Source organism: Gopherus flavomarginatus, chromosome 1 (assembly GCF_025201925.1).
Source record: "Gopherus flavomarginatus isolate rGopFla2 chromosome 1, rGopFla2.mat.asm, whole genome shotgun sequence".
Taxonomy (NCBI): Eukaryota; Metazoa; Chordata; order Testudines; family Testudinidae; genus Gopherus; species Gopherus flavomarginatus.
The window spans coordinates 118,951,253-118,976,872 of NC_066617.1; the positions used below are offsets into that span (position 1 = coordinate 118,951,253).

The 25,620-nt window shown below is 43.9% G+C and overlaps 1 protein-coding gene across 4 annotated transcripts in view; it reads left to right on the top strand.

Moving 5' to 3' along the window:
* The window catches only part of BCL2L13 (BCL2 like 13), a 77,426-nt gene extending 52,084 nt beyond the window's left edge, over positions 1-25,342 (top strand). For 3 of the 4 annotated variants that reach the window (XM_050920889.1, XM_050920895.1, XM_050920903.1), the window contains one exon: positions 23,251-25,342. In XM_050920889.1, coding sequence (XP_050776846.1) covers positions 23,251-24,069 — 819 coding nt within the window. In that variant the 3' untranslated portion in view covers positions 24,070-25,342. Of the gene's footprint in view, positions 1-3,712; positions 3,914-23,250 lie in introns of those variants that run through there. The other variant, XM_050920910.1, reaches the window with a different exon arrangement.
* The last annotated feature ends 278 nt before the right edge of the window (positions 25,343-25,620 follow it).

Here is a 25,620-nt window from a genome sequence, read left to right on the forward strand (position 1 = left end):
AGAGGAAGAGGACTTGTTGAGCCTCCTTTGCAGAGTCAGGCCTTTGAGGATGCATGATCTCAGAAGCCAGGAGCATCATGTGGGCTGGAATCCACCCTAGTTTTTCCAAGGGAGTGTGGGCTTTTAATCTGGAGCCAGCATCTTCCAGGAAGGAATTATTCAGTAACAAGGAGGAGGGGGCTAGCTGAACCTTCCCTCTCTCATACTATTTTTTTCCTATAGAGCCAGGATTTTGGGGACACATGGCCCATCAACCCGTGTCTGCAAACAGCATCCAGAAGGAGGTGGTTCTACAGTGTCAGGGGTCCTGATTATGTCAGTGGTTCTAGACTCTTTGAAAGGGGGAAATGGGCTAGGCAGTGGTCAGGAATTTTAACATTAGAGGCTAAATCACTTGGGCAGGGGAATGAAGGTTGGAGCTTTCCTGTGAAAGTCAGTGAAGTTAGCATATAGTATGGTGGTGTGGGCCCTCCACTACCAGGGCCGGCTCCAGGCACCAGCCCAGCAAGTAGGTGCTTGGGGTGGCCACATCCGGCTCTTCGGCGGCAGTTCGGCAGCGGGTCCCTCACTCCCTCTCGGAGTGAAGGACCTGCTGCTGGACTGAAGCAGCAGCGGTAGAGCTCCTGCAGATCGCGATCGCGGCTTTTTTTTTCTTTTTGCTGCTTGGGGCGGCAAAAACCCTGGAGCTGGCCCTGTCCACTACTCTCCAAGAGCCTCTGAGGCTAGAACTGCCTTTTAGATTTATCATCTCTCTGCTCAGTGGCGATGTGTGCAGAGTGAGAAGGTGGTGCAGGGAAGGGGAAAGGAACAGAGGATTGGCTCACTGTATTGAGGGAGAGCAAGTGTTCATAGATAGATGGTTTAGTTAGGATTTTAGTAGGTTTAAATTTTCAATTTTCCTTTCCATCTCAATTTTCAAAGTAACTTGTGTTTGTAGAGGAGGGTTAGCTCAGGAGATAATGGCTTGATAGAAGGGCATTTGGGAATAGCTTTATATTTATCAGAACATAGTGTGCACCTATTGTTATCCTGGTCACTTTGCTTGAATGTTGCATTCCATTCTCTTGTTCAGCATTTGTGTTTGTCTTTTTAGCTTGTATATTCAGGGCAGGATGGTCTTCCTCATTTTATTAAGGAAGTGTATGCCGCATGCAATTGAAATATAAATAATAGCTGCCAATTAAGAGTGGAAACGATTACTCCTATCTGGTTTGCAATCCCTGAAAACCCAGTCCTTCTGGAGATAGATGTGGGTTAAGTTTTTAGGGGTGCAGGAAAGAAGTGGGCAATTTCATTAGATTGCCAACTCACTTTCTCTTTGTAGAGTGATAGGTTAGTAGACTATATCTTTTGCATTAATTTGCGCATTGTCAGTTTATGCATGGTTTCTGCTACAGGGCAGGTATGATGTTTAAAGCTCTCTGGACAGCTCATTATGTGAGTTGTGGGCATGATTCTTTCTGTCCTGACATTGTGCTTATTAAAACTTGAATGGTCATGTGAAAATCTTGTTCCTTTCTCATTTTGATCCGTTGCAAAGCAGTTCCCCAGGCTGATTTGGCAGCATCTTAGCTCTTCTGTTTGCTCTGAAGCTGTATTAGGGCACAAACAACTGACGTGCAGTGCGCATGCTCTCCCCCTCCCTCTCTAGTTCTCTCTCCCTCTCTGTTCTGACTTCTCCAGAGCTTAGTGCTGCTGTATCAAAAGCGACTCTTCTCTCCTGGAAAAATGCAGAGTAAGACCAGACAGCTTGGTAAGGCTTTTTTTCCCCGAGGCAATTTCTTTGATAGTTTTCAAGCTCAGCATGCCCTGTTCCTCAAAGTTAGGTTTCATCTTCATTGAGAAGAATCTTTGGGAAAACCTAGGAGAAGAATTACAAGATTGGTTTCTTGAAATTTAGCTGCATTACTGTTTTTCTCCCCCCACCCCTCCCAGCTTTGCATTCTTGTCACCTGCTTATGGCTTGTATGAGAGAGGGCTGAATGTGAAATGTGTGTCTGTACGCTTTTTTTAGTATAAGAGAGGTGCACTTGGAACTCTCAAGCATTTGCCTTTCTTCTTACTTGTAAAAGATTGATTCTTGAATATTCATTGTGACTTATAGCTGAAAGTGTCCCCCCGCTTTCCGGGTTGGTGCTGAATTTGTAAGAAGACTTCAATGCTATAAGGAACTGGCCCCTAGTACTTGGATCAAGGTTTAATTTTTAACTTTGATTTGCTTTGTCTGGAAGAGGCAAATGTTAATTCAGAGGGGTTATATGTAAGGTATTATACTTCAAGCTGCTATCAATGTCTGGAACTCTTGCATGGGTTGGAGAGAAGAAATTTTTTTCCCCACTGGTACTTTGGCATTTCCCTTTCTATTATGAGGGCGAATAGGGTCTTTATTGGAGTTTGTACCCCTTCTTGCTTCTCAGATTGGCAACTTGTGAAAGCAAGACAGTCAGTACTGCCTTGGAGATGACAGTGCAGAAATCTACAGACACACTGTGCATTGTAGGAAAGACAAACAAGTTTAATGTGGTGGAAATACAAGGAAGGAGACTCTAACTTGGAAAGTTTATATAAGGCGTTTTTATTTCAAAATAACTGTATTCAGTGGTAGCACATATTAATCAAACAGTGTTGGCTTTGCCTCATAAGAATGGTCATAGTGGGTCACACCAATGGTCCATGTAACCCAGTATCATGTCTTCTGACAGTGGCCAGAAGCCTCAAAGGGAATGAACAGAACAGGGCAATCGAGTGATCCATCCTCATCATCCAGTCCCAGTATCTGGCAGTCAGAGGCCTAGAGACACCCAGAGATTGGGGTTGCATCCTTGACCATCTTGGCTAATAGCCATTGATGGACCTTTCTGCCATAAACATATCTGATTCTTTTTTTGAATCTAGTTATAGTTTTAGCCTTCACAACATTACCTGGAAATGTGTTCCACAGGTTGACTGTGTATTGTGTAAAGAAATACTTCCTTTTGTTTGTTTTAAACCTGCTGCTTGTTAATTCATTGTGTGACCCCATGTTCTTGTGTTATGTGACAAGGTAAATAACACTTCCTCCTTCACTTTCTCCTCACCATTCATGTTTTTATAGACCTCTATGGTATCCCCCTCTTAATTGTCTCTTTTCCAAACTGAATAGTCTTAGTCTTTTTATTCTTTCTTCATGTGAAAGTTGTTCCATATCCTCAATCCTTTTTGTTGCTTGTCTCGGGCAGCTTTTTTTGTGGCAGTATAGTACCTGCATTCCGTGCTTGGTAATAGGGAAGGGGTTTTGCATGCTGGGTGGTTGGGCAATAGTGGGTAGGAAATCAGATCTCTGTCTGGCGAAAAAGGAGAAAAGTTATACGTATTCAGGCTTTCTAAAGTGAAACTGGTTGAAACAGCAACCTTTTTGTTGAATTAAATTGAGGGATTTAATTGGTAAGGCTAGAATCTTAAATGGTGGTAATTTGAACCTGCTCACTGCAGGTACTCAGAAAAGGGAGTGCAACAAGATCACTTCGTGAGGCCACATTAGCCCTTGGATGTGGTGGAATCACCGGTTATAATGCCGTTGTGATTTCTGATGTGTTAAACATTTTTGGTCATATTTTCTTTGTATAAAAATAAATCAAAGGCAGACTACACACCAGCGATTGCAGATTATTTCCTATTTCAGAGTGAGATGGATAATCTCCTTTCTGTTCATTCTCAAACTTTTTTTTTTCAGGAAAATGGAAAACAATTTTTTTTCTCCTCCCAGGTCTCTGCATCCCCAGTCTGCTCCTAAAATTTAATATTGCAAATGTTTAATCCTTGATGATCTGGCCAGTGGGATTTCTGGGTCTCAGAATGACTAAATTAACACTTTCTCTGACCACTTGGACTTCCAGCCTTATCTATTTGATGTATTAAAATGTTTTAATTCATAGTTGTGTATCCTGAAATGTATAACTTAGCTGTTTGGTGTGTAGTGATGGTGTTTGTTTGGAAGAGCGCTGGAGGGGGTGGGGAAGGAAGGAAAGGAAGCTGGCAGAGCTCTCCTTAAGATGGTTAACATAAAGTGATAGAAGAATCTGTGAAGATAGGCATTCCTTTCTGGCTTATCTGTGGCTCCACCTATTCTAAGAGCTCTGTTTTGAACCACACAGTGATATGCTCAAAGCCTGTAAAGATATACTTTATGCTGGGTGGGGTGCTCGTTGACCCTTGTATAACCCCTCTAGAGAACTGAGACTGTATTGGTGATGCATTTGGGTTTAGCATGGGTCTGTAAATGTACTGGCATCTGGAACAGATGAAATGGATTCCGTAGTATGTGGGACAGCTTGGGCTGAAATGAGGCAGCAGTGATTTTGTATAACAGTAAGGAATCTGTTTCTAGGGCATATCCTCTCTTTCTTGAATTGGCTCTGAGTGCATGTCACCCTTCCATTTAAAGTAAAGCTTCTCCTGAATTTTAGGCCTCGAAACCACATGGCTTCTGCATCCATGTATTTAGGAAAACCTAGCAATGCAAGACTGATGCCGAGGTCCTCAGAAGAATCTGATTGCACGAGATCTCAGGGCGTTCTTAGTGCATGACAATTTATAACTTCTTGGTGCCTTTTGTTTCTTTGGACAGCTCGATCTCATAGGCACAAATACAGTAGAAAGCACTGTTCCAGGGTAAAGTTCGTAATTTAGGCCCATGAAACTTATTAACTGAGAAGCATGCACCCTCCCCTCATTTGGCAGGTCAAAAATGTTCCTGATGTTGGCCACACTCATTGCCTCATCTTTTTTTCCTCTTGCCTCTTAGTAAGGCATTAGCCTTCTCATGATTACATATGGAGCTATTTAACTACAAGGGATTCAAAGGATATTAAAGGGATATGAGTTTCTCCACAAGGTGGTGCTCCTATGTGGCTAATAAGCAGAATTTTTTTATAGAGAGCTTGTGTTTTATTTATTTATTTTATTTTTTTAAAAAAGCCATGCCTGACTGTTGAAGGGAAAATAGCCTTGCTCTTAGATCTAGTAGTAATGCTACAGCTCACTGCTGGTAAACTATAGTCCCACAGTAACAGGCAGTCAGTTTGTGGTATGGTTTAATGACTGAGTGGTTGGTACTGTGGATAAAAGATGACTCATCTCTATAGTTCAAGACCTAGGCAGCTTGTGTGTGTGTGTTTTTTTTTGTTTTTGGAAAGTGAGATTTGAGAGAAGGTAAAACTGTTTTCTGAACTGATCATGCCTTGCACTACAGGAACTGTGTGAACAAACGACTAGATCCTGGGACACACTGCCACTTGCCAGGCTAAACGTCACTAAGAGCTGACCCACAGAGACATTCCCTTTACAAAACATTTTTGTTAAATGTAAATTATTTGTGAATTGGAATATTAGTAACCTTCTTTTTAATGCTACTGCATGTTTGTTCCTGACTAAACGTCTCTAGTTCTCAGAATGCCGGCCTTCTCTGAGGTGGGAATAATGTGGCATGAGCTAACAGGAGACACCTGGCAGGTGTGTCTGAGCAGGGCCCCGAAGGAGATAGAGGTTGGGGAAACGTTCATGAGAAGACAACAGTTATATGCTGCTGCTTACCCACGCCAGTAAGCCTCTGCTGATCAAGCTGGCTCATGGGCTCACAAAAGGGCTGGGTGGGTATTTACTAAGTAGATTACTTTCTGTGTGGCTGCAGTCCAAGCCCATGCGTAACTCTCTGCACGTGCCACATTCCATTAGCCCAGATGGATAAATGTGAAAGGCAGCCATCAGCCAGAAGCTCTGATCATGATATGAATGATGCATGGAATGCTGGGTGGCTGCAAAAGTATGGCTGTTCCCTCTTGTGTAATGAGGGGGGAGGACGCTGGAGCAATTTACTTGTCCAGCTGAGCTCCGTAAGTAGGTCACATGCTAACCTCAGGGGCAGGAGTTGCAAAACATCTAAGTCCAAGTAAAATAACTTTTTAAAAGATAAGGGAAGGGACTTGCTGTGTTACCTTGGGCAAGTCAGTAATCTGGGATAGAACTCTTGCATCTCAGCCCCTTGCACTAATTAGTAGACACATAGCTTCACTACACTGTTGCATTAAGCCCTGGTTTTATACAAAAAGTCAGGAAATTCCAAAGTGTGGCTTCCAAAGCAACTGTAACTTGTCTCTTTGTGGCATGTACTTGTATCATTCTCTTTCACTAGGGTTGTCAGACTCTCTTTCTGAGGGCTTGTCTACATGAACATTTAGTTTGCCGCAAGCTGGGTCTGAATCTACTCCACACTAGCCTTTAGCAGGCTGACTGTCCATGTGGACCCTGCTGACATACTTCAATAGTTAATTAATGTGCCTTGATCTATTCCGCTTTCAAAGAGGGGTGTAGTTAAACCGATCTAAGTCCCTGAGTAGCCAGTGCTAGGTCAATGGAAGAATTCTTCAGTTGACCCAACCACTGCCTCTCTGAGAGGTGGATTACCTACCCAATGGTTCTTATCTATGGGTACATGTACCCCTGAGGGTACACAGAGGTCTTCCAGAGGGTACATCAACTGATCTAGATATTTGCCTAGTTTTACAACAGCCTATATAAAAAGCACTAGCCAAGTCAATACAAACTACAATTTCATACAACTTGTTTATACTGTCTATATACTATACACTGAAGTCTAAGTACAATATTGATATTCCAATTGATTTATTTTATAATTATATGGTACATGTGAGAAAGTAAGGATTTTTTCAGTAATAGTGTGCTGTGACACTTGTATTTTTATGTCTGAGTTTGTAAACAAGTAGCTTTTTAAGTGGGGAAAATGCAAGACAAATCAGACTTTAGAAGAGGGTACAGTAGTCTGGAAAGGTTGAGAGCCAGTGACCTACCTTGATGGGAGAATCCCTCCTGTTGGTGTAAGTAGTGTCTACACTGAAGTGCTACAGCAGCACAGCTGTACTAGTGTAGTGTTTTAAGTATAGACAAACCCTAAATGTTTGTGTAGACAAGCCCTAAGATGTGGTTCTACATCTTACTAGACTGCTTCTTGGACACTTCCCCTGCCATTCACAATTTGTGTAGATAACCTCCTCTGCCATTCACAATCACATAATATCCCTGTGGGAGGTGCAATAATTTTCTGCAAAGAAAAGTAACACAAGGAGAGTAATACTTTTTTAAGGTTCTTTCAATACACCTGGCTCTAGGGCTAACTGCACTGTAGGCCACTTTAGTCCCTCTTGAGTGCACCTCTGAGGTGACAGGTCTGGCTTTCTGCACCTCATTCTGGGTGGAACCACATGCTCCAACCACTTTTGAGTCTCTGGACTGCAGCCCTTCTGGTTCCCAATTAGTGTGAACAACACAGGCCCAGTTTGGTTCTGGCCTCTAATAGTTCCCCTTTGCGAGCTTGTGATTGCAGTGATACAGACATGTCCTCAAAACAAAATATTAATCATACTTAATCAAGGTACAAAGCTAATAGAGCAGAGTGGGGAGGGAAGGCCTATATGCATGGGTCCTTCTTACACCTTAAACTTTCCTTGCTAGCTGCTGCTAGATCCCTTCAAACCAGCTAACTCCATCTCTCAGCATCTGTCTCTCGCTCTCTAAACCCTTGCTAGCTGGTCAGCTTTTGCTGGCACCCAGAGCAGTCTTTCTCTTAGCTCAGGCCAAATCCCCTTCCTTTTCTGGGGTTTTTGTGCCTTTGATCCCAGGCTTTAGACCTGGGAAGAGTAAACCATTCTAGCCTGGATGTGGCCAGATATACTGTTTCTTCTCCATTGATGGCCCAACCACTGTTATCTTAATTCCTTTGAAGGTATTTAACCCTAAGGTCTTGTCTTATCTTTGCTGCTATTTTCATTTCCTCTGGATTTTCCCCTTGTGGCTTCCTTTGAATTAACTCTAGGTATTCAGGCAAGTTAATGTCAAACAGAACCTGAAGGGCATGTGATATTTATAAAAAATGCTACACGTAACTCCCTTATTTTCACATATGGATCATTTGAAATAGGGATTCATGTTTTGCCCATAGTTCCTGGGTATGCATATCTGTAGGTATAGGAGTGATTTTTACCACTCTTCAATGGGTATGGGGGAACTTGCAGGTCCTGGTTCTATTCAACTTTTGACTTGGATTGCCCTCCTGAAGCTGAATTATTACATTTTGATTAAGTGACAAAGATCTTCCAGTGGAGTAGCAGCTTTGGGCAAGGACTCCTGACTGAGGCTGTGCTGGAGTTTTAACAGTTATCAGCACTTGTTCACAGGGGACCCATTGCTAATGATGATTGTCAGCAATGAGTCAGTTTCCTAGTGCAGGCAGACATACAGATACTGAATCCAGGCTGAAAGGCTGTGTCTGAATAACTAACTTTGAAGCAAATCTCCCACCATTACATTACCAATGGTGCCACTCCATCAATGCACTAGTGTGGCTCAGCCTGTAACATTTATATGGCCATGACATGTTGTCATAACATTTTTTCCCAGATTTGGACCTTAGCGTCCAAAATATGGGTGTTAGCATGAAAACCTCCAAGCTTAGTTACCAGCTTGGACCTGGTAAAGCTGCCACCAGCCAGGGATTTATACAGTGCCTAGCTCACTGTGGTCTCCCCAACCTTCCCTGGGTGACCCCAAGACTCAGATTCCTTGAGTCTCACAACAAAGGGGAATAAACCATTTCCCTTCCCCCTCCTCCCCTCCAGGTGTTCCCTCCCTGGGTTCCTGGAGAGATACACAGAAGCAAGCTCCGTGAATCTAAACAGAGGGACTCCACCCTCCCTGTTTCCAGTCCTGGAAACACAAGTACCGAGAGAGCTAATCTCTCTCTTCCCCCCTCACCCAGAGGGTATGCAAAGTCAGGCTTAGTAAATCTAACACAAAGAGATTTCCCCCCTGACTACTTCTTCCCACCAATTCCCTGGTGAGCTGCAGACTCAATTCTCTGGAGTCCCCACTAAAGAAAAACTCCAACAGGTCTTAAAAAGAAAGCTTTATATAAAAAGAATGAAAAGGACATAAAAATGGTCTCTCTGTATTAAGGTGACAAATACAGGGTCATTTGCTTAAAAGAAAAAAATGAATAACCAGCCTTATCCAAAAAGAATACAATTTAAACATTCCAGCAACTACACACATGTAAATACCAAAGAAAAACAATATAAACCTATTGTCTTACTATCATTGTACTTACAACTTGGAAACGGAAGATTAGAAAGCCAGGAGACAGAAAGATCACTCTCAGAGCCGAGAGGGCACAGACCCAAGACAAAGAACAAAGAACTCACCCCCAAAACTTCCCTCCACCCAGATTTGAAAAAGTCTTGTTTCCTGATTGGTCCTCTGGTCAGGTGTTTCAGGTTACTCCTTTCCAGGTGAAAGAGACATTAACCCTTAGCTATCTGTTTATGACACGCCCCCCAAATTGCAGACAGTGGGGAACCTCACTGGCGGCGATTTCCTCCTAAACTTTAAAATAAACAGATGAATACAACACATGCACCTTTACATATACCACTAAGTATATAACTAACAAACTTTTACATTTTAAGAACACTTTTTAACTACTGGATTCTGGGAAACTCATGGGAGAGAGCATCAGCTACTTTGTTAGAAGCTCCTGAGATGTGCTGAATTTCAAAATCAAAATCTTGGAGAGCTAAACTCCAATGAAGAAGTTTCTTGTGGTTCCCCTTGGCAGTATGAAGCCACTTTAGCGCAGCATGGTCAGTTTGTAGCTGGAACCGCCATCCCCAAATGTATGGGCGTAGCTTTTCCAGGGCGTACACAATGGCGTAGCATTCCTTTTCACTGACTGACCAGTGACTTTCCCTCTCAGACAGTTTCTTGCTGAGAATCACGACAGGATGGAAGTTGTGATCCGGTCCTTCCTGCATGAGAACTGCTCCTATACCACACTCAGATGCATCTGTGGTTACTAGGAATGGTTTGTCAAAGTCCGGGGCCCTGAGCACAGGGTCAGACATGAGCGTTGCCTTAAGTTGGGTAAAGGGCTTTTCACACTCATCAGTCCACTTAACTGCATTCGGCTGGGTCTTTTTGGTCAGGTCGGTCAGTGGGGCAGCGATTTGGCTGTAGTGTGGTACAAATCGCCTGTAGTACCTGGCCAAGCCTAAGAAGGATTGAACCTGTTTCTTTGACTTTGGGACAGGCCACTTTTGGATAGCATCCACCTTGGCCTGTAGGGGGTTTATGGTTCCTCGACCCACCTGGTGTCCAGGGTAAGTCACTCTGTTTTGGCCTATTTGACACTTTTTGGCCTTAACAGTTAGTCCGGCCTGCCTGATGTGCTCAAAGACCTTTTCCAGGTGTTCGGGCCAGGAATCAGAAAAAATGGCCACATCATCGAGGTAGGCAACTGCATATTCTCCCAGTCCTGCTAGTAGACCATCTACCAGCCTCTGGAAGGTGGCGGGTGCATTTCGAAGCCCGAAAGGAAGGACATTAAATTCATACACCCCTGCATGGGTGACGAATGCTGACCTTTCCTTGGCAGGTTCGTCTAGCAGTACTTGCCAGTACCCCTTGGTTAAGTCTATTGTAGAGATGAACTGGGCACGTCCCAACTTCTCCAATAGCTCATCGGTGCGTGGCATTGGATAGTTGTCCGGACGAGTTACCGCATTTAGCTTACGGTAGTCCACGCAAAAGCGTATTTCCCCATCTGGTTTGGGTACCAGAACCAGTGGAGATGCCCATGCACTGGTAGATGAGCGGATTATACCCATCTGTAGCATGTTCTGGATCTCCCGTTCTATAGCAGCTTGGGCGTGAGGAGACACCCGGTAGGGTGGGGTTCTAATGGGGTGAGCATTACCTGTGTCAGTGGAGTGGTATGCCTGTTCAGTCCGTCCTGGGGTGGCTGAGAACAATGGGGCGAAGCTAGTGCACAGCTCCTTGATTTGTTGCCGCTGCAGACGTTCCAGGGTGGTTGAGAGGTTCACCTCTTCCACACCACCATCTTTTTTCCCTTCGTAGTAGACACCTTCAGGCCACTCAGCATCATCTCCCTGGACTGTAAACTGACAAACCTGTAAGTCTCTGGAATAGAAAGGCTTGAGAGAATTAACATGGTACACTCTGGGCTTTAATGAGGAATTGGGAAATGCTATGAGGTAGTTCACAGTTCCCAGGCGCTCTTGGACTGTGAACGGCCCTTCCCATGATGCTTCCATCTTATTTTAGGTTTTCTTTAGCAAGGGCTAAAGAGTGTCAGAGGGTGTTTTGTAGGTTGCTTACAAAGTCCAGAATGTTAGTCCCTGGAGAAGGGGTAAACCCCTCCCATTGCTGCTTCACCAACTGTAATGGCCCCTTAACCTCGTGGCCATACACAAGTTCAAACGGTGAAAACTCTAAACTGGGATGTGGTACAGCCCTGTAGGCAAATAGCAACTGCTGCAACACTAGGTCCCAATTATTGGAGTGTTCGTTGACAAATTTACGTATCATGGCCCCCAAAGTTCCATTAAACCTTTCCACCAGGCCATTGGTTTGATGGTGGTACGGGGTGGCAACCAAGTGGTTCACCCCATGAGTTTCCCACAGTTTTTGCATGGTCCCTGCCAGGAAATTAGATCCTGAATCTGTAAGGATGTTGGAGGGCCAACCTACCCTGGTAAAAATGTCTGTTAGGGCCTGACACACAGCGTTAGCTCTGGTGTTGCCTAGAGCTACTGCTTCCGGCCATCGGGTAGCAAGGTCCATGAAAGTCAGTACGTACTGCTTTCCTCTGGGCGTCTTTTTTGAGAAAGGACCCAGAATATCCACAGCTAATCGCTGAAATGGGACCTCAATTATGGGGAGTGGCTGGAGAGTCTTGACCTGGTCTTGGGGCTTTCCCACTCTTTGGCATACCTCACAAGACCGGACATACTTGGCAACGTCCTTGCCCATCCCCTCCCAGTGGAAGGACTTCCCCAATCTGTCTTTGGTTCTGTTCACCCCAGCATGGCCACTGGGATGATCATGGGCTAAGCTTAAGAGCTTCCCCCGCTACTTAGTTGGAGCCACCAACTGTTTTTGCGGCTGCCATTCTTCCCGTTGTCCACCAGAAAGAATCTCCTTGTATAAAAGTCCTTGGTCTATAACAAACCGGGATCGGTGAGAAGAGCTGAGAGGCGAGGGGTGCTCCGTGCCGCCGCCCAAGCTTTCTGCAGGCTGTCATCTGCTTCCTGCTCAGTCTGGAACTGTTCCCTTGAGGCTGGGGTCACTAGTTCTTCCTCAGACTGGGGACTTGGACTTGGTCCCTCTGGAAGCGATGTAGGTGATGGGGTTGTTTCCGTTGCTGGTGAACCGCTTTTTGCTGGTGCACCTGAGGGTATTTCAGGCTCTGGCTGAGTCTTTTGGGTATGGCTGTTCGTTGCTTCTGCCAGGTTTTGCTCGCTGGCGCCCTCTGGCGTTGAGTTTGAAGATGAGGTTGCAATTGCTGGTGCTGGTTGCTGTTCCAGTTCCGGGCCTGGGACTGGAGGTGCTGTGGCTGTTTCAGTGGTTGGCATGGAATCCGGGTCCACTACCTCTGTCTGGGTCTCTGGTAACACAGACGGGGCATCTGTGGACGGCTCAGGAACAGGAATGGGTCTGGAAGCTTGACTGGTTTGGCTGCTTGTAACCATTCCTACTCTCTTGGCCTGCTTCACCTGGTTGGCCAAGTCTTCCCCCCAGTAGCATGGGGATGGAATAATTGTCATAGACTGCAAAAGTCCACATTCCTGACCAGCCTTTGTACTGGACAGGCAGTTCAGCTGTAGGCAAGTCTACAGCTTGTGACATGAAGGGGTAAATTGTCACTTGGACCTTTGGGTTGATGAATTTGGGGTCAATGAAGGATTGGTGGATAGCTGACACTTGTGCCCCCGTGTCTCTCCACGCAGTAACCTTCTTTCCGCCCACTCTCAAAGTTTCCCTTCGCTCCAAGGGTATTTGAGAGGCATCTGGGCCTGGGGATCTTTGGTGTGATGGTGGTGTAATGAACTGCACTTGGTTGGGGTTCTTTGGGCAGTTGGCCTTGATATGTCCCAGTTCATTACACTTAAAGCATCTTCCAGCTGACTGGTCACTGGGTCAAAGTGGGTTACTGGATATTGGTGAGGTGGAAGAATAGGGTGTCTGTGGCTTTCCTTGGGTTGTAGGTGGGGTCTTTGGTTGCCCTCGGTTGTAGGGTTTATTGTCGGTGTGCCCTCTGGGGTATTCGCTCCCCTTGACAGTAGCTTTCTTGCTTTCTGCCACTTCCATCCATCTGGCTCCAATCTCCCCCACCTTGGTGAGATTTTTGGGTTTTCCATCTTGTATGTACCGTGTTATGTCCTCAGGAACACCATCCAAGAACTGTTCCATTTGAATGAGGAGGTGCAGTTCGTCCAAGGATTTAACATTGTGTCCTGATATCCAGGCCTCATAATTCTTTCCAGCGTAGTAGGCGTGTTTGGGAAATGACACATCTGGTTTCCACTTTTGGGTTCTGAAACGCCGACGGGCATGATCCGGGGTTATCCCCATTCTGTATCTGGCCTTGGTTTGAAAAAGTTTATAGTCGTTCATTTTCTCCTTAGGCATTTCAGCTGCCACCTCTGCTAAAGGTCCACTGAGCTGTGGCCTCAATTCTACCATGTACTGGTCTTCGGTGATGCTGTACCCAAGACAGGCTCTTTCAAAATTTTCCAAGAAGGCCTCGGTGTCATCACCTGCCTTGTAGATGGGAAATTTCTTGGGATGTGGAACCATAATTGGTGAAGGGTTGTTAGGATTGGTTGGAGCATGTTGCTTAGCCTTTTCTAATTCCAAGGGCCTGCCGGTGGGTTTCCCTCAGGAGTTCCAACTCTCTCCTGTGGGTAGCCTCTTTTTCTCTTTCTCTTAGCTCCATCTCTTTTTTGTTTTATTTCTAGTTCCTGTATTTTTTTTTCCATATCTCGCTTGTGCTCTGCGTCTTTGATTTGTGCCTCGGCCTCCATTTTTGTCTTGGAAGGCATGGTTCCTGTTTTCTTGTGTTGGGGTGCCCTCCGGTGTTTTTTGTCTGAACTGCTGGCTCTGTTGTCTCCTGGGGTCTGCCTAGCAACAGTGCCTTTTTCCCTTTCTTCCTCTAGCTAATCTTTTAAATGTAAAGTAAACCAGAAAAACCACTTTATTTGCATGTGTATTGTGCTGGATACTTGATTCTCAATGGGAGTGCTATTGTCTCACAAAAGACCCTTAATAGTTCCTTAATGGTTCCTTGCTTAATATGCAAGCCAAAAACTGCAAGAGAGAGCAGAAAAAAAATTCTCTCTGGTTCCTTTTAAAACCAAACTGTTTCTCTCTGCTTAAAAGCACTAGCAGAGAAAAAGAAAATAATATTTCTACTGGCTTCTGGATTCTTCTATCTATTCACACCGCTGTGCCACCATGTCATAACATTTTTTCCCAGATTTGGACCTTAGCATCCAAAATACGGGTGTTAGCATGAAAACCTCCAAGCTTAGTTACCAGCTTGGACCTGGTAAAGCTGCCACCAGCCAGGGATTTATACAATGCCTAGCTCACTGTGGTCTCCCCAACCTTCCCTGGGGGACCCCAAGACTCAGATTCCTTGAGTCTCACAACAAAGGGGAATAAACCATTTCCCTTCCCCCTCCTCCCCTCCAGGTGTTCCCTCCCTGGGTTCCTGGAGAGATATACAGAAGCAAGCTCCGTGAATCTAAACAGAGGGACTCCACCCTCCCTGTTTCCAGTCCTGGAAACACAAGTACCGAGAGAGCTAATCTCTCTCTTCCCCCCTCACCCAGAGGGTATGCAAAGTCAGGCTTAGTAAATCTAACACAAAGAGATTTCCCCCCTGACTACTTCTTCCCACCAATTCCCTGGTGAGCTGCAGACTCAATTCCCTGGAGTCCCCACTAAAGAAAAACTCCAACAGGTCTTAAAAAGAAAGCTTTATATAAAAAGAAAGAAAAGGACATAAAAATGTTCTCTCTCTGTATTAAGGTGACAAATACAGGGTCATTTGCTTAAAAGAAAAAAATGAATAACCAGCCTTATCCAAAAAGAATACAATTTAAACATTCCAGCAACTACACACATGTAAATACAAAAGAAAAACAATATAAATCTATTGTCTTACTATCATTGTACTTACAACTTGGAAACAGAAGATTAGAAAGCCAGGAGACAGACAGATCACTCTCTGGGCTGGTCCACACTACGGGGGGGAAATCGATCTTAGATACGCAACTTCAGCTACGTGAATAACGTAGCTGAAGTCGAATATCTAAGATCGGATTACTCACCCGTCCACACTGCGCGGGATCGATGTTCGCGGCTCTCCCTTTCGATTCCGGAACTCCATTGGGGTTGATGGAGTTCCGGAATCGATATAAGCGCGCTCGGGGATCGATATATCGCGTCTAATCTAGACGCGATATATCGATCCCCGAGCAATTGATTTTAACCCACCGATATGGCGGGTAGTCTGGACGTGGCTTCAGAGCCGAGAAGGCACAGACCCTAGACAAAGAACAAAGAACTCATCCCCAAAACTTCCCTCCACCCAGATTTGAAAAAGTCTTGTTTCCTGATTGGTCCTCTGGTCAGGTGTTTCAGGTTACTCCTTTCCAGGTGAAAGAGACATTAACCCTTAGCTATCTGTTTATGACATCTGTAACCCTGAGGGTCTAGACAACATGTTGATAACAGTGCTGGCAGATGATCTACATAAACACTCCCACAATCGCTAACAATGGTAACGCTGCAGTGGTGGGAAGTGCATATTGTTAGTAGCGTTGTGTCCTGTCTTTACAAGAGCTCTAGAAGGCTCAGATTATAGCCTGAAGCAGGGAATAGAAACCGCCTTGCTGATGCAAGCAGGAAATTACTTTGACACCTGTGAGATCTACATTCAGTGATTCTTGTTTTTCCTGTTAAGGGAATTCTGAAAAAGTTGCTGGATCTTTTCTTTGCTTGCCTGCCTGCTTTGAGAAACAGAGGGTAATGTAGGCTCTTGTATTGTGAACTTCTGTTCATGTGTCTGTAATCACAGCTTTGTCAACCATTAAAGGCAGGAATTTCCCTTTTGTGGGAGTTCTGTGCTCAGCTAGAATGGAAAAAGGTAGGGTTTTCCCTACTTTTCCAAGACCTCTTGTAGTTCTCCCCTCCCACCTACCAAGTCTGTTTTACTGCACCTGCTGGCATTCCTGTGAGCACCACAGGCACATCTCTTCCCAGATTTCTGTCTCTAGAGGCAGAGGTTCTTCTGAATTTTCCTTTGGCTTCTGCCTTTTCAGACACTTATTTTCCCCCCTATTTTCTCTTTCCACTTTGGCATCAGTCTTCACAGGAACACTTGGGGACAGGGCTGGACACTCTTCTAACTTAAGAATAGATTCCCAGCCTGCTTACTTGCACAGAAACTGATTGAACCAATCACAACTGTATGTCCAAAGTTCCAGCTCCCTCGCTGTGTTCTGTGTTCGCAGCCCATGCCCCCACATTGCAGCTTGTTGTGCAAAGTATGTAGGGTTGCTTTTTTCAGCAGCTACCTGGAGTTTGGGCAGATTTTGAGCCACGGTCCTGCTTTTTTTTTTTTCTAACTAATGTTCTTGTACCATGAAAGCTAACACAGGACGGATCAGTCTGAGGAATAAGAATCAGGGGATGTGTGGGGACATCCCAGAGGACCACAGTGGCAGGTTCCTACTGTTTCCAGTACTCCCAGGAGGTGTCCTTGTTACAGTCCCCCTTTTGTGCCCTGCTTTTCCTGATGTTCATACTTCAGTTTGTCTGAGAGCAGGCAGGCTCTCCTCCAGTGAAACTCTCACTCTCTTTGAATTAAAGGAGGTTTTGCAGTTTTCTCCCCCTCTCAAGGTGCCTAATGTCCCAATGCCTTTCAGGCATCCTTGTCTCATTCTGCAGTTTCTTTGACTATCTGCACGCAAGGTAAGCTGTATCAGTGCCCTAGTCATGAGTGCCACTATTCTCCTTAGATAACTCACCTTCTGTCCTCATTGGTCCATTCTTTGTGAAAAGAGTGAGGTTCATCAGCCCCTGCTCTAGTATCAGAGTCATCGAGTTTAAGGCCAGAAGGGCCCAGCAGATCATCTGTTTTGACCTCCTGTATATCACAGGCCGCAAGTACCACACAGCACCCACATACTGAACCCAACAACCAAAATCAGACCAAAGTATTACAACCCACAGGAGACTAGATTATTGTGTGCCACAGCAGAGAATACGAGGAACTGAGGTGCACCAGGGCTTGAGTTTCCTGCAATGGCAGGGAAATGTCACATTGATAGGGACACAAACACCATCCCTTAAAAAGCAAGTTGACCTTCTCCTAATCCAAGATTCCCCCTGATGCCACCGATGATCGCCATACTTTCTGGCCAAAGTTGGGTGTTCTATTCTGAGCACTCAGACTCAGCCCATCTCTTCCCAAATGGTGGGTGTAGTACAGGGGTAAGCTCCTATGGCATGGGTGTCGAAGGCTGATTTTCAGTGGCATTCTCACTGCCTGGGTCCTGGCCACCAGTCTGGGGAGGCTCTGCATTTTAATTTAATTTTAAATGAAGCTTCTTAAACATTTTAAAAACCTTATTTACTTTACATACAACAATAGTTTAGTTTCATATTGTAGACTTATAGAAAGAGACCTTGTAAAAATGTTAAAATATATTACTGGCATGTGAAACCTTAAATTAGAGTGAATAAATGAAGACTCGGCACACCACTTCTGAAAAGTTGCCGACCCTGGTGTGGTATATGCCTGCAGTTCCATAGGTGCTGTAAAGGTGCTGAGTAGGAGGAAAAAACTACCAGGATGACATCTTGCACTGCCTCAGACTTGGCAAAGGTTGGAAAACCCAGCGGTTTTCCAATCATAATGGAACAGTGGATTTTCATTCAGAATAAGGAAAACTACAGGTACGGAAACTGATTACCTTGTACATATTTTATTTAACTTTTCCATCTCCAAAATGTGGTTAATGATTGATCTCACATTATTAAAATCCTTCTAAGCTTTCCATCTGGCCTTAGTTAATCTGTCTGGAGTAGCTCTGCTGCAGGGTCACATCTGTGGATGAATTTACAGAAATGCCCTAAATATCATTCATTTTGTACTGTGGCTGCTTTAAAAAAAAATAGTAGCTTTATCCTCCTGATTTCCTGAATAACTCACTAATGCAGCTCAAGAAATGTTAATCTTGTGTCCTAAATAATTCACAGTGTATTGTCTGGCTTCTCCACTAAAACTTTGACTCTTGCTTTATTTTTTTAATTCAGAGATCGAAGTATTAAATACGGTCATTCAAATATTTGAGTTTTCTGATGTCCAAATATCGTTTTCATTCTTGGGCCTGAATGGCCGTATCTACACTGCAGTTGGGAGCATGCCCCTCAGCCTGGGTAGACAGGCTCAAGCTAGCATGCTATAAATAGCAGTGTGGGTACTGTGGCACAAGGGGCAGCTCAGACTAGCCACTCAAGTCCAAGCTTGCCAGACCTGCTGGGTCTGAGGTTGGATGGCTGGCCCATGCTGCTGCCTGTGCAGCAGTGTCCACACAGCCAACTTCACTGCTTTAGCTGGAGCAGAGTTAGCATAAGTTTGTCTACCCAGGCTGGGAGGTACTCCTCCAGCTGCTGTGTAAACACACCTGAAAGGACCCTTGACCTCTCTCCCCCTGCAGGCATTGAGTATACAGTTAAGCTGGGCCATGATGGTTTTGTTGGCAATATAGAACTGAATGAACAGAGCCATATAAGTCTGTGGGAAAACTGTGATCTTAAACGTTTAAATGTTTTACTTTGTGAGCTAAATTTTTTCAATACAGAACAAGAAGTTTTCATATCTAGAGTTTCCTCCTCCCCCATACCTCAGTTATTTATTTATATTTTTTCACAGATGTCCTTCAAACCCTGAGGCTGATAAATACTTTCCCTTTAGTCTTCCTGTTCCCTCTCTCTTTTCCCTCCAAAACTGTTGTACTGACTCCTCTTATAACTAAAATGTACATCCGAACCTTGTTTCTGAGTCAGCAGAAGAGTCACTTCAGGGAAACGCAGATCCTCGTCCAGCGGTGCATACTGCTTCCATGATTCTCCCAGATCTGTCAGGTTAAAATAATTAACTCTGATCCTCCAAATATTAATGTAGTCCAGTGTTATCACTGAACTGCCCCCTTATTTTCTGTTTTAACTGAGGAGCAACTAGTGATGCTTTGTGACTGGTCTAAACATGGTTCATGATGGCTGCAAGAATGTTGGATTAAATCATATGAGCTAGAGATTTCTTTCGTCATTCTTGTAGTTTATTAGGTGGCTTACCAGCCCATGGCCCAGCTAAGGTAATACCTTGCCTGTTACAAGCACTCTGTTGGGTTTGTTTTGCATGAGCTTTGTCAAACTACCTCCTGTTTTTCCTTTTAAAGAACAACATTGATTTTCCTTTGTTGTAATTCAGAGCCATTGAGAGGAAAGGGATAAAGCAGATGAAAATGGTGGAGGATCTACAGAGCTCCAACAGAGGTGGAGAACCTAGTGGAGCAGGCGAAGAGGGAAATACCAAGGGAACATTTTTAGATATTGTTTTTGAGGAGAGGTTTGTTAGAAACACCAGGGATGACAATTATAAAGACAGACAAAGCAAGTTAAAAATACTCTGTTCAGGTTCTTAATATCACATCACTGTGGGATCTGAGCACCTTTGAATGGTGGATTAAGAAACATGACTGGTATCTGTCATGACTCCTTCTTCATTCCTGTCCCTGGGGGTGGGGAAGGCAATTGCATATGGATTGTATTTCCTGCTTATAGTACTCACAACAAAACATTTGGTTATGGCCTGAAAAATGCAAAACTAATACTGGGTAAAGCGGAGGATATACTCAGACTGCAGAAACTGAGAAGAGAATTTAGCCCATAATTCAGGTTATTGTCTAGCTTGCAATTCTCCTGGGACTACTCAAACTCTGAAAATATTTAAGCTTCTTTGTTATGATCATAGATGGGCGTTATATTTCTGTGCGCTGCATTATAATGAGCATTCTTTAGCACAGTTTATGATTACAAAGAAACAAATGATTGATGATTTCAACAGCAAGTGCACAATACTAAAAAGTATTTGAGCAGCAGGCTGACTTTTCACTATATCTATCCAAACCAGTTGAGATATGCCAGGATAATTTTTGATCCGTCATCCTGAGATTTCTTCTGAATAGGACAAAAGGATATTATGTCTGAAACTCTTTTCTTGAATGTGTCTGTCAAAGTTCCTCTCTAGCAGTCTTCAGAGTTGGGTGCAAAGTCTGTCTGTCTGGGTTTGATAATGTTTGATTTTATTGTCTCCTTTTTGGATAATTTTTGTTTTCTTTGCCCTGGTTTTTGAAAGAATGGTTGCTTCTCACCAGGCCATTGACTGAGCTTTTTTAAGTTAATGGTGAGTTCAGACTATTTAGTATTTTTCAAATTAAATATAATTTTAGGAAATAGAACTAAAGTCTTGCATTCTCTTGTCAGTCAATTATTGTTCATGGCACAGAGCATGTTTTGGAATTCTAGATACATGTACACTAGCTGCACATTTTAATTTCTTTCAGCTCGTTGAAAATAAACAGCTCCTAGTGAACACCTTTATCTATCCCCAAACCATACTTGATGAATTTCCCTTTATCATTTCCCCTCTCTGGTTTTGCAGTTAGTTTTTAATCCAGATGATACTTCTCATATACAAGCCACTTAAATGAATTTTTCAAGTAAGGTATTTATCCTGCATTTTACCAAATGCTTTAATAAAGTCCAGATATTTTGCAAAACTAGTGAAATAAGGGAATAAAGATTTTTAAACAACCATGTTTTAATCATTTAGTATTTATTAACCTCAAGTAGATTATTCTCTGTGTACTTACATAGCCCCTGTCACTGCAGTATTGCAGTATCTCACATGCCTTACATGCCTGTAAGGTAAAATATTATCCCATTTTGTAGACGAGGAACTAAGGCAGAGAGAGCTTAAATGACTTTCCCATGGGTCCCACAAGAAGCCTGTTGCAGAGCCAGGAATTGAGCCGAGATTTACCAAGTCTCACTTCACAGCCTTAATCATAAGACTGTCACCTCTCCCTTTGCTCATTGTTGCATTAGTCTCTATGATATACTTATTTTCTTCTTAACTTCCCATTACTTTTATGAAGGGAATCTTCCCCTGTCTAGTTCATCTGTAAGTTCTGGGGTCCTTGGCTGGCATGTGTTATGGAGGCAAGCAATTGAGGGGGAGATATGAACATTTGTGAGGCATCCAATCATTTTAAGTGCTTCTTTTTCACAGAAGCACCAGTCTCTTAGGTTGGTCATTAAGGAGTTGGTTGACATACCTGGCAGAAAGGAGGGAATGGTTGTGCTTATTTTTATTCACTTTGTAGGCAACTGCATTCGTTGCATATTAGAAAAGCAATAATAGATTCAAAAGGCCTAACTGGCAGTTCGGGCTTATCAAAATGGAAGTGTATTTTTCTTTTTCTTCCATTGTAACCCCGGCAGTACAGTCCCTCCCACACTTGTGGCACCATAGTACACCTGGGCACAGTTACTGTGTGCACTGAATGCTTTCACTAATACTGTAGGCTCATTCTTGCTATTGTTCTTGGTATCACTAATGGTTTTGAGTGCAACACTCAATGCTTTAGGATTCAGAAATGAGTTACTAGAGACACATTGAGTCCTTCCTTGTGTAGTCTGGAGGCATAGTGCTGCTTCCAGCAGAGGAAAGGATGATAACTTAATGGCAGCTTGCTTGTACAGCCTCCCTTTCTGACATGGCAGTGTGTAGGTATTGGTTTTGTCAACTGTTGCAGTTGTAAACCAGATTTGGGCACTCTCAGAAAGAATTTGTGTGATAGGTGAAGACAGAGAGTTTGGAAGAGGAGCATAGGCAGTACACAAAGTACGCATGGAAAGAGACAGAAGTAGGACAAGGAACTTGAACTCATAGCTGTTTGGATGGGTATCACTCCTGTACGTACTGTTTTTGTGAGGTGATGTGAAACACTGCCTTCAAGAAGGAAGAAGGGGTGTAAGTATTTGAAGTGAGAAATTACTTGGAGCAAATTTGGAAAGGTTACTAAGTTTCAGGTTCGAGGGAGTCCATGTTTTCTCATCTCTTTCAAGCGATGATGGGATTGTGTAGGGAAACTTGCTGCTGATCAGGCAGAATGTAAGTGGAGAGCTGAAAATACTCGAGAGAAGGAGACTCAATTGAAGTGGAGGAATGAGTTGTTAAAGTTCAGTATTGCAACACTGACCAAATGTTCTTGGAAAATGAAAAATGACTGGTGGTGTGGAGAAACAATCCAATTTTGTGTTTTTGTTTCAAATTCTTTAAGTCAAGTGCCATGTGGCTAACATCAGGGTTTTTTTTTAAATTTCATTTGTTGTCATACCCACTGGAGGTTTTCCTTTGCCTTTAGAAATAACTTCCTCTTGCAATTTCTCTCTGAGTGAACCTCTTCAGAATAATAAAAGACTTGGTCAGTGGTTCTTGGATGGTTGTCTGTGGTCAACTGGGTGTCCACAATGCTGCTCCTGCCCCAATGGGAGGGAGACTTTCAGTCTTCAGACACTGACATTTCCTATTGATTGGAGTCCAGTAGCAAACTTTTAGGATGTCTAGAGTTTTTACCCAACTAAATAAAAAACTAGGCAGCTCTCTGCCCTTTGTGTGGCTGCTTTTGGTTGTTTCTATGGTTTAATTAAAATTGTCGTCAAATCTGTGAAGGATGCCAAAATTGAAGGAGTAACAAAAAGGATGGAACTCATTTACAAACTAGTGGGACAGATTTTGAGTAGTGGGGTCTGCAAGTAACAGGTTTAGTATTAATACATGAAAAGCCTCTAAACAAGCAGTATAGAGCACACATAAAATGGGAGAGTGGAGATGAAACCAAGCTTTTGCACCCATTTTGTTAAAGCAACTTAACTTCATTTTTTTCTGGTTACTGATGTCCTGCATTTTATTTGTATAACTAAGCACTATATTAGTTCCAGAGAAGGGTGGGATCCAAGGAGCAGCTCTGTCTTAAATCGTCCCACTTTCTGAAAACTCGACTTGGACAAGGCGATTCTTGGAACCCAATCTGAAACACGGAAGAGAGAAATTGCCCTTTGGCAAAGGCCAGCAGATCCTGTTGCAGAGCCTTTTGATGCTACCAGGCTGTGTTGCTCTTCCATGGAACTGTTATACGGGAGGATATGCTGGGAACTCTGCTGTTCTTTACTGATCTGGTGTGTTCTCTGCTTTTCTTCCAGGGTACTGTCTTTAGTCTGGATTCTGAAGAAGAGGAATACCACGCAATCATTGCAGAGGACAGCAATGACATCTACATCCTAACCAGCGAAAACTCTGGACAGGTGAGCCCCCCAGAGTCTCCCACAGTGACTACATCTTGGCAGTCAGAGAGCCTGCCTGTCTCTTTATCAGCTAGCCAGAGCTGGCACACAGAGAGCTTGCCGGTATCTCTTGGACCTGAGTCCTGGCAGCAGGTGGCTATGGATCCTGAAGAGGTAAAGAGCTTAGACAGCAATGGAGGTGGTGAAGAAAGGAGCGAAAATAACTCTTCCAACTCTGACATTGTTCATGTGGAGAAGGAGGAGATACCAGAGGGGATAGAGGAAGTGGCAGTGTCATCGATGGCTCTGGAGACTGAGACTGCAAAGGAGGGGTTCCTGGAAACGCCGCCTTTGCTGGAGATGAAGTCTGAAGCTGGGATTGTGGCTGTTGAAAAAGCAAGCCCCTCTGCACCTTTGCTTACAGAACACGAGGAAGAGGGAGAGGTGGCTGAGGAGCCTGTTGAACCAGAAATCCCTGTGTTGACTAAACCTGTACAGAAACCAACCCCAACAGAAGAAAAGGCTGCACCAGAACCGGAGAAAATACTGCCTCCAGAAGGAGAAACGAAAGTGGGAAAGGAAAGCCATTCGGAAGAAATGGAAGAGAAATCCCCAGCTGGAGAGGAGAAACCCATCCTGTTGCCAGAAGGCAAATCTATACTGCTGTATGGTGGGGCTGCTGCAGTAGCTATTCTGGCCGTGGCAGTAGGAGTAGCACTGGCGCTGAGAAAGAAGTAATGGGGCTCTCTTGCTGAGGAGGGGGGAGAAAGTGGGATCCAAATTTTTTAGTTGCATTAACTAAAGGTTCAGCTGCCTGCTGTTAATTGGACATTGGTATAACTTAAATGGTGATGGGGTGAGGATATTTGATAAGGCTGTGGACAATCATGTTTTTTAGTAGAATTGGAGTGGAGAGTGGGTTTTTTTCATGATTAAAGTACAGCGGTATTTTTAAAATGTCAATTCTGCAAATTTCAGAATCGAGTGCAGGTGCTGAGGAAAGGGGGTGCTTGTACACTGGAAACTGGAACAGAAAATTTCAGGGGCAGGAGAGGGCCGGTTGCTGCTAACCCCTGGAATTTTTAGCTTCCCTAACTGAGCTGCTGTTGCAGCTACCCTGTTTGTCACTTCCCTTTGTGCCCCTTAGACCCTCTTAAAAACAAACATACACAATAAACCAGCCACCTTAATCCTGTAGTGTGAGGCTGGTCTCCCTTTTGTCTCAGCTTCCTCTCAGGTACTGCACTGCTCCTAACCACCTAGGTTCCTTCTAAACCTTAGTGGGAGAGTGCTCATACTATACCTCTTTTCTCACACCTATTTAGCCCGTGATGCTTCCTGAAGCCCCATCTTGTAAAGATGCTGCTTCTATATATATCTTTTCTTTGAGCGCTCTGATATTGGTGGGAGAGATGCACAGGCCACCACCTCTGTGCTAGACGGGAGTGTGGGGGAGATGCACTACTGTTCGCTCATCTGAGAAAACCTTTGGCTCCCTCCTGCGCATCCCACAGATCAGGCACCAGAGAACATCTCTCTCATTTGGGTCACTGTGCCATTTTCATAAATCTTGATGCTAGTGCTTATTCAGCAGATGAAATACAACTACCCAGGATTTATAATTAAATTCAGAACACTGTGAGGCTGACATCACCTGTGAAATCAAAGATTAAATGGTTGCTTTGTCCTTACCTTGGGCGGCAGCATTTCTATATTTTCTTGCATGAGTTAAGCACAGAGCGTATTTAGTCTTAACTCAGCCTTGGTTATGACAAACTGACAGAATCCTTGATATTCAAAGTAACTGATGCAAGTAACTAAACCACACAGCATTAAATATTTCCTTTCTTGTTGGCCTGTGGCTTCTGGCCCTAGGGTGAAGGACGTTCTGGGAGCCAGCGTGGTGCAGTTTCGTAATGCAAGTTTTGTGCACTACGCAAAAGTAATTGGTAAATGTTCCTAAATACTTTGCAGATTCAATAAATGATAATAAAGTTACTTTGGAAAAAAATTCTAGCCCCCTTTGTCACAACCTTTGTTCTTAAAATTTATAAGTGAAATCTTTAAGGTATTACCATGTGCATTGGTTGGCTCAGATAAACCACGCATGTTTCTATTTTATAGCGTGCGTGTGTGTGTATATGAATGCATGTGTGTACTGCAGCTTTATGGACATGGTCTTTGATTCTCTAGGTAAACCTGCTGGTTTCCTTTTGGTGTTTATGCTGGTTCAGGATAGATGGAGGTAGGTGAAAAGGAACTTGGGATACAGTGAAAATGAAACCATAA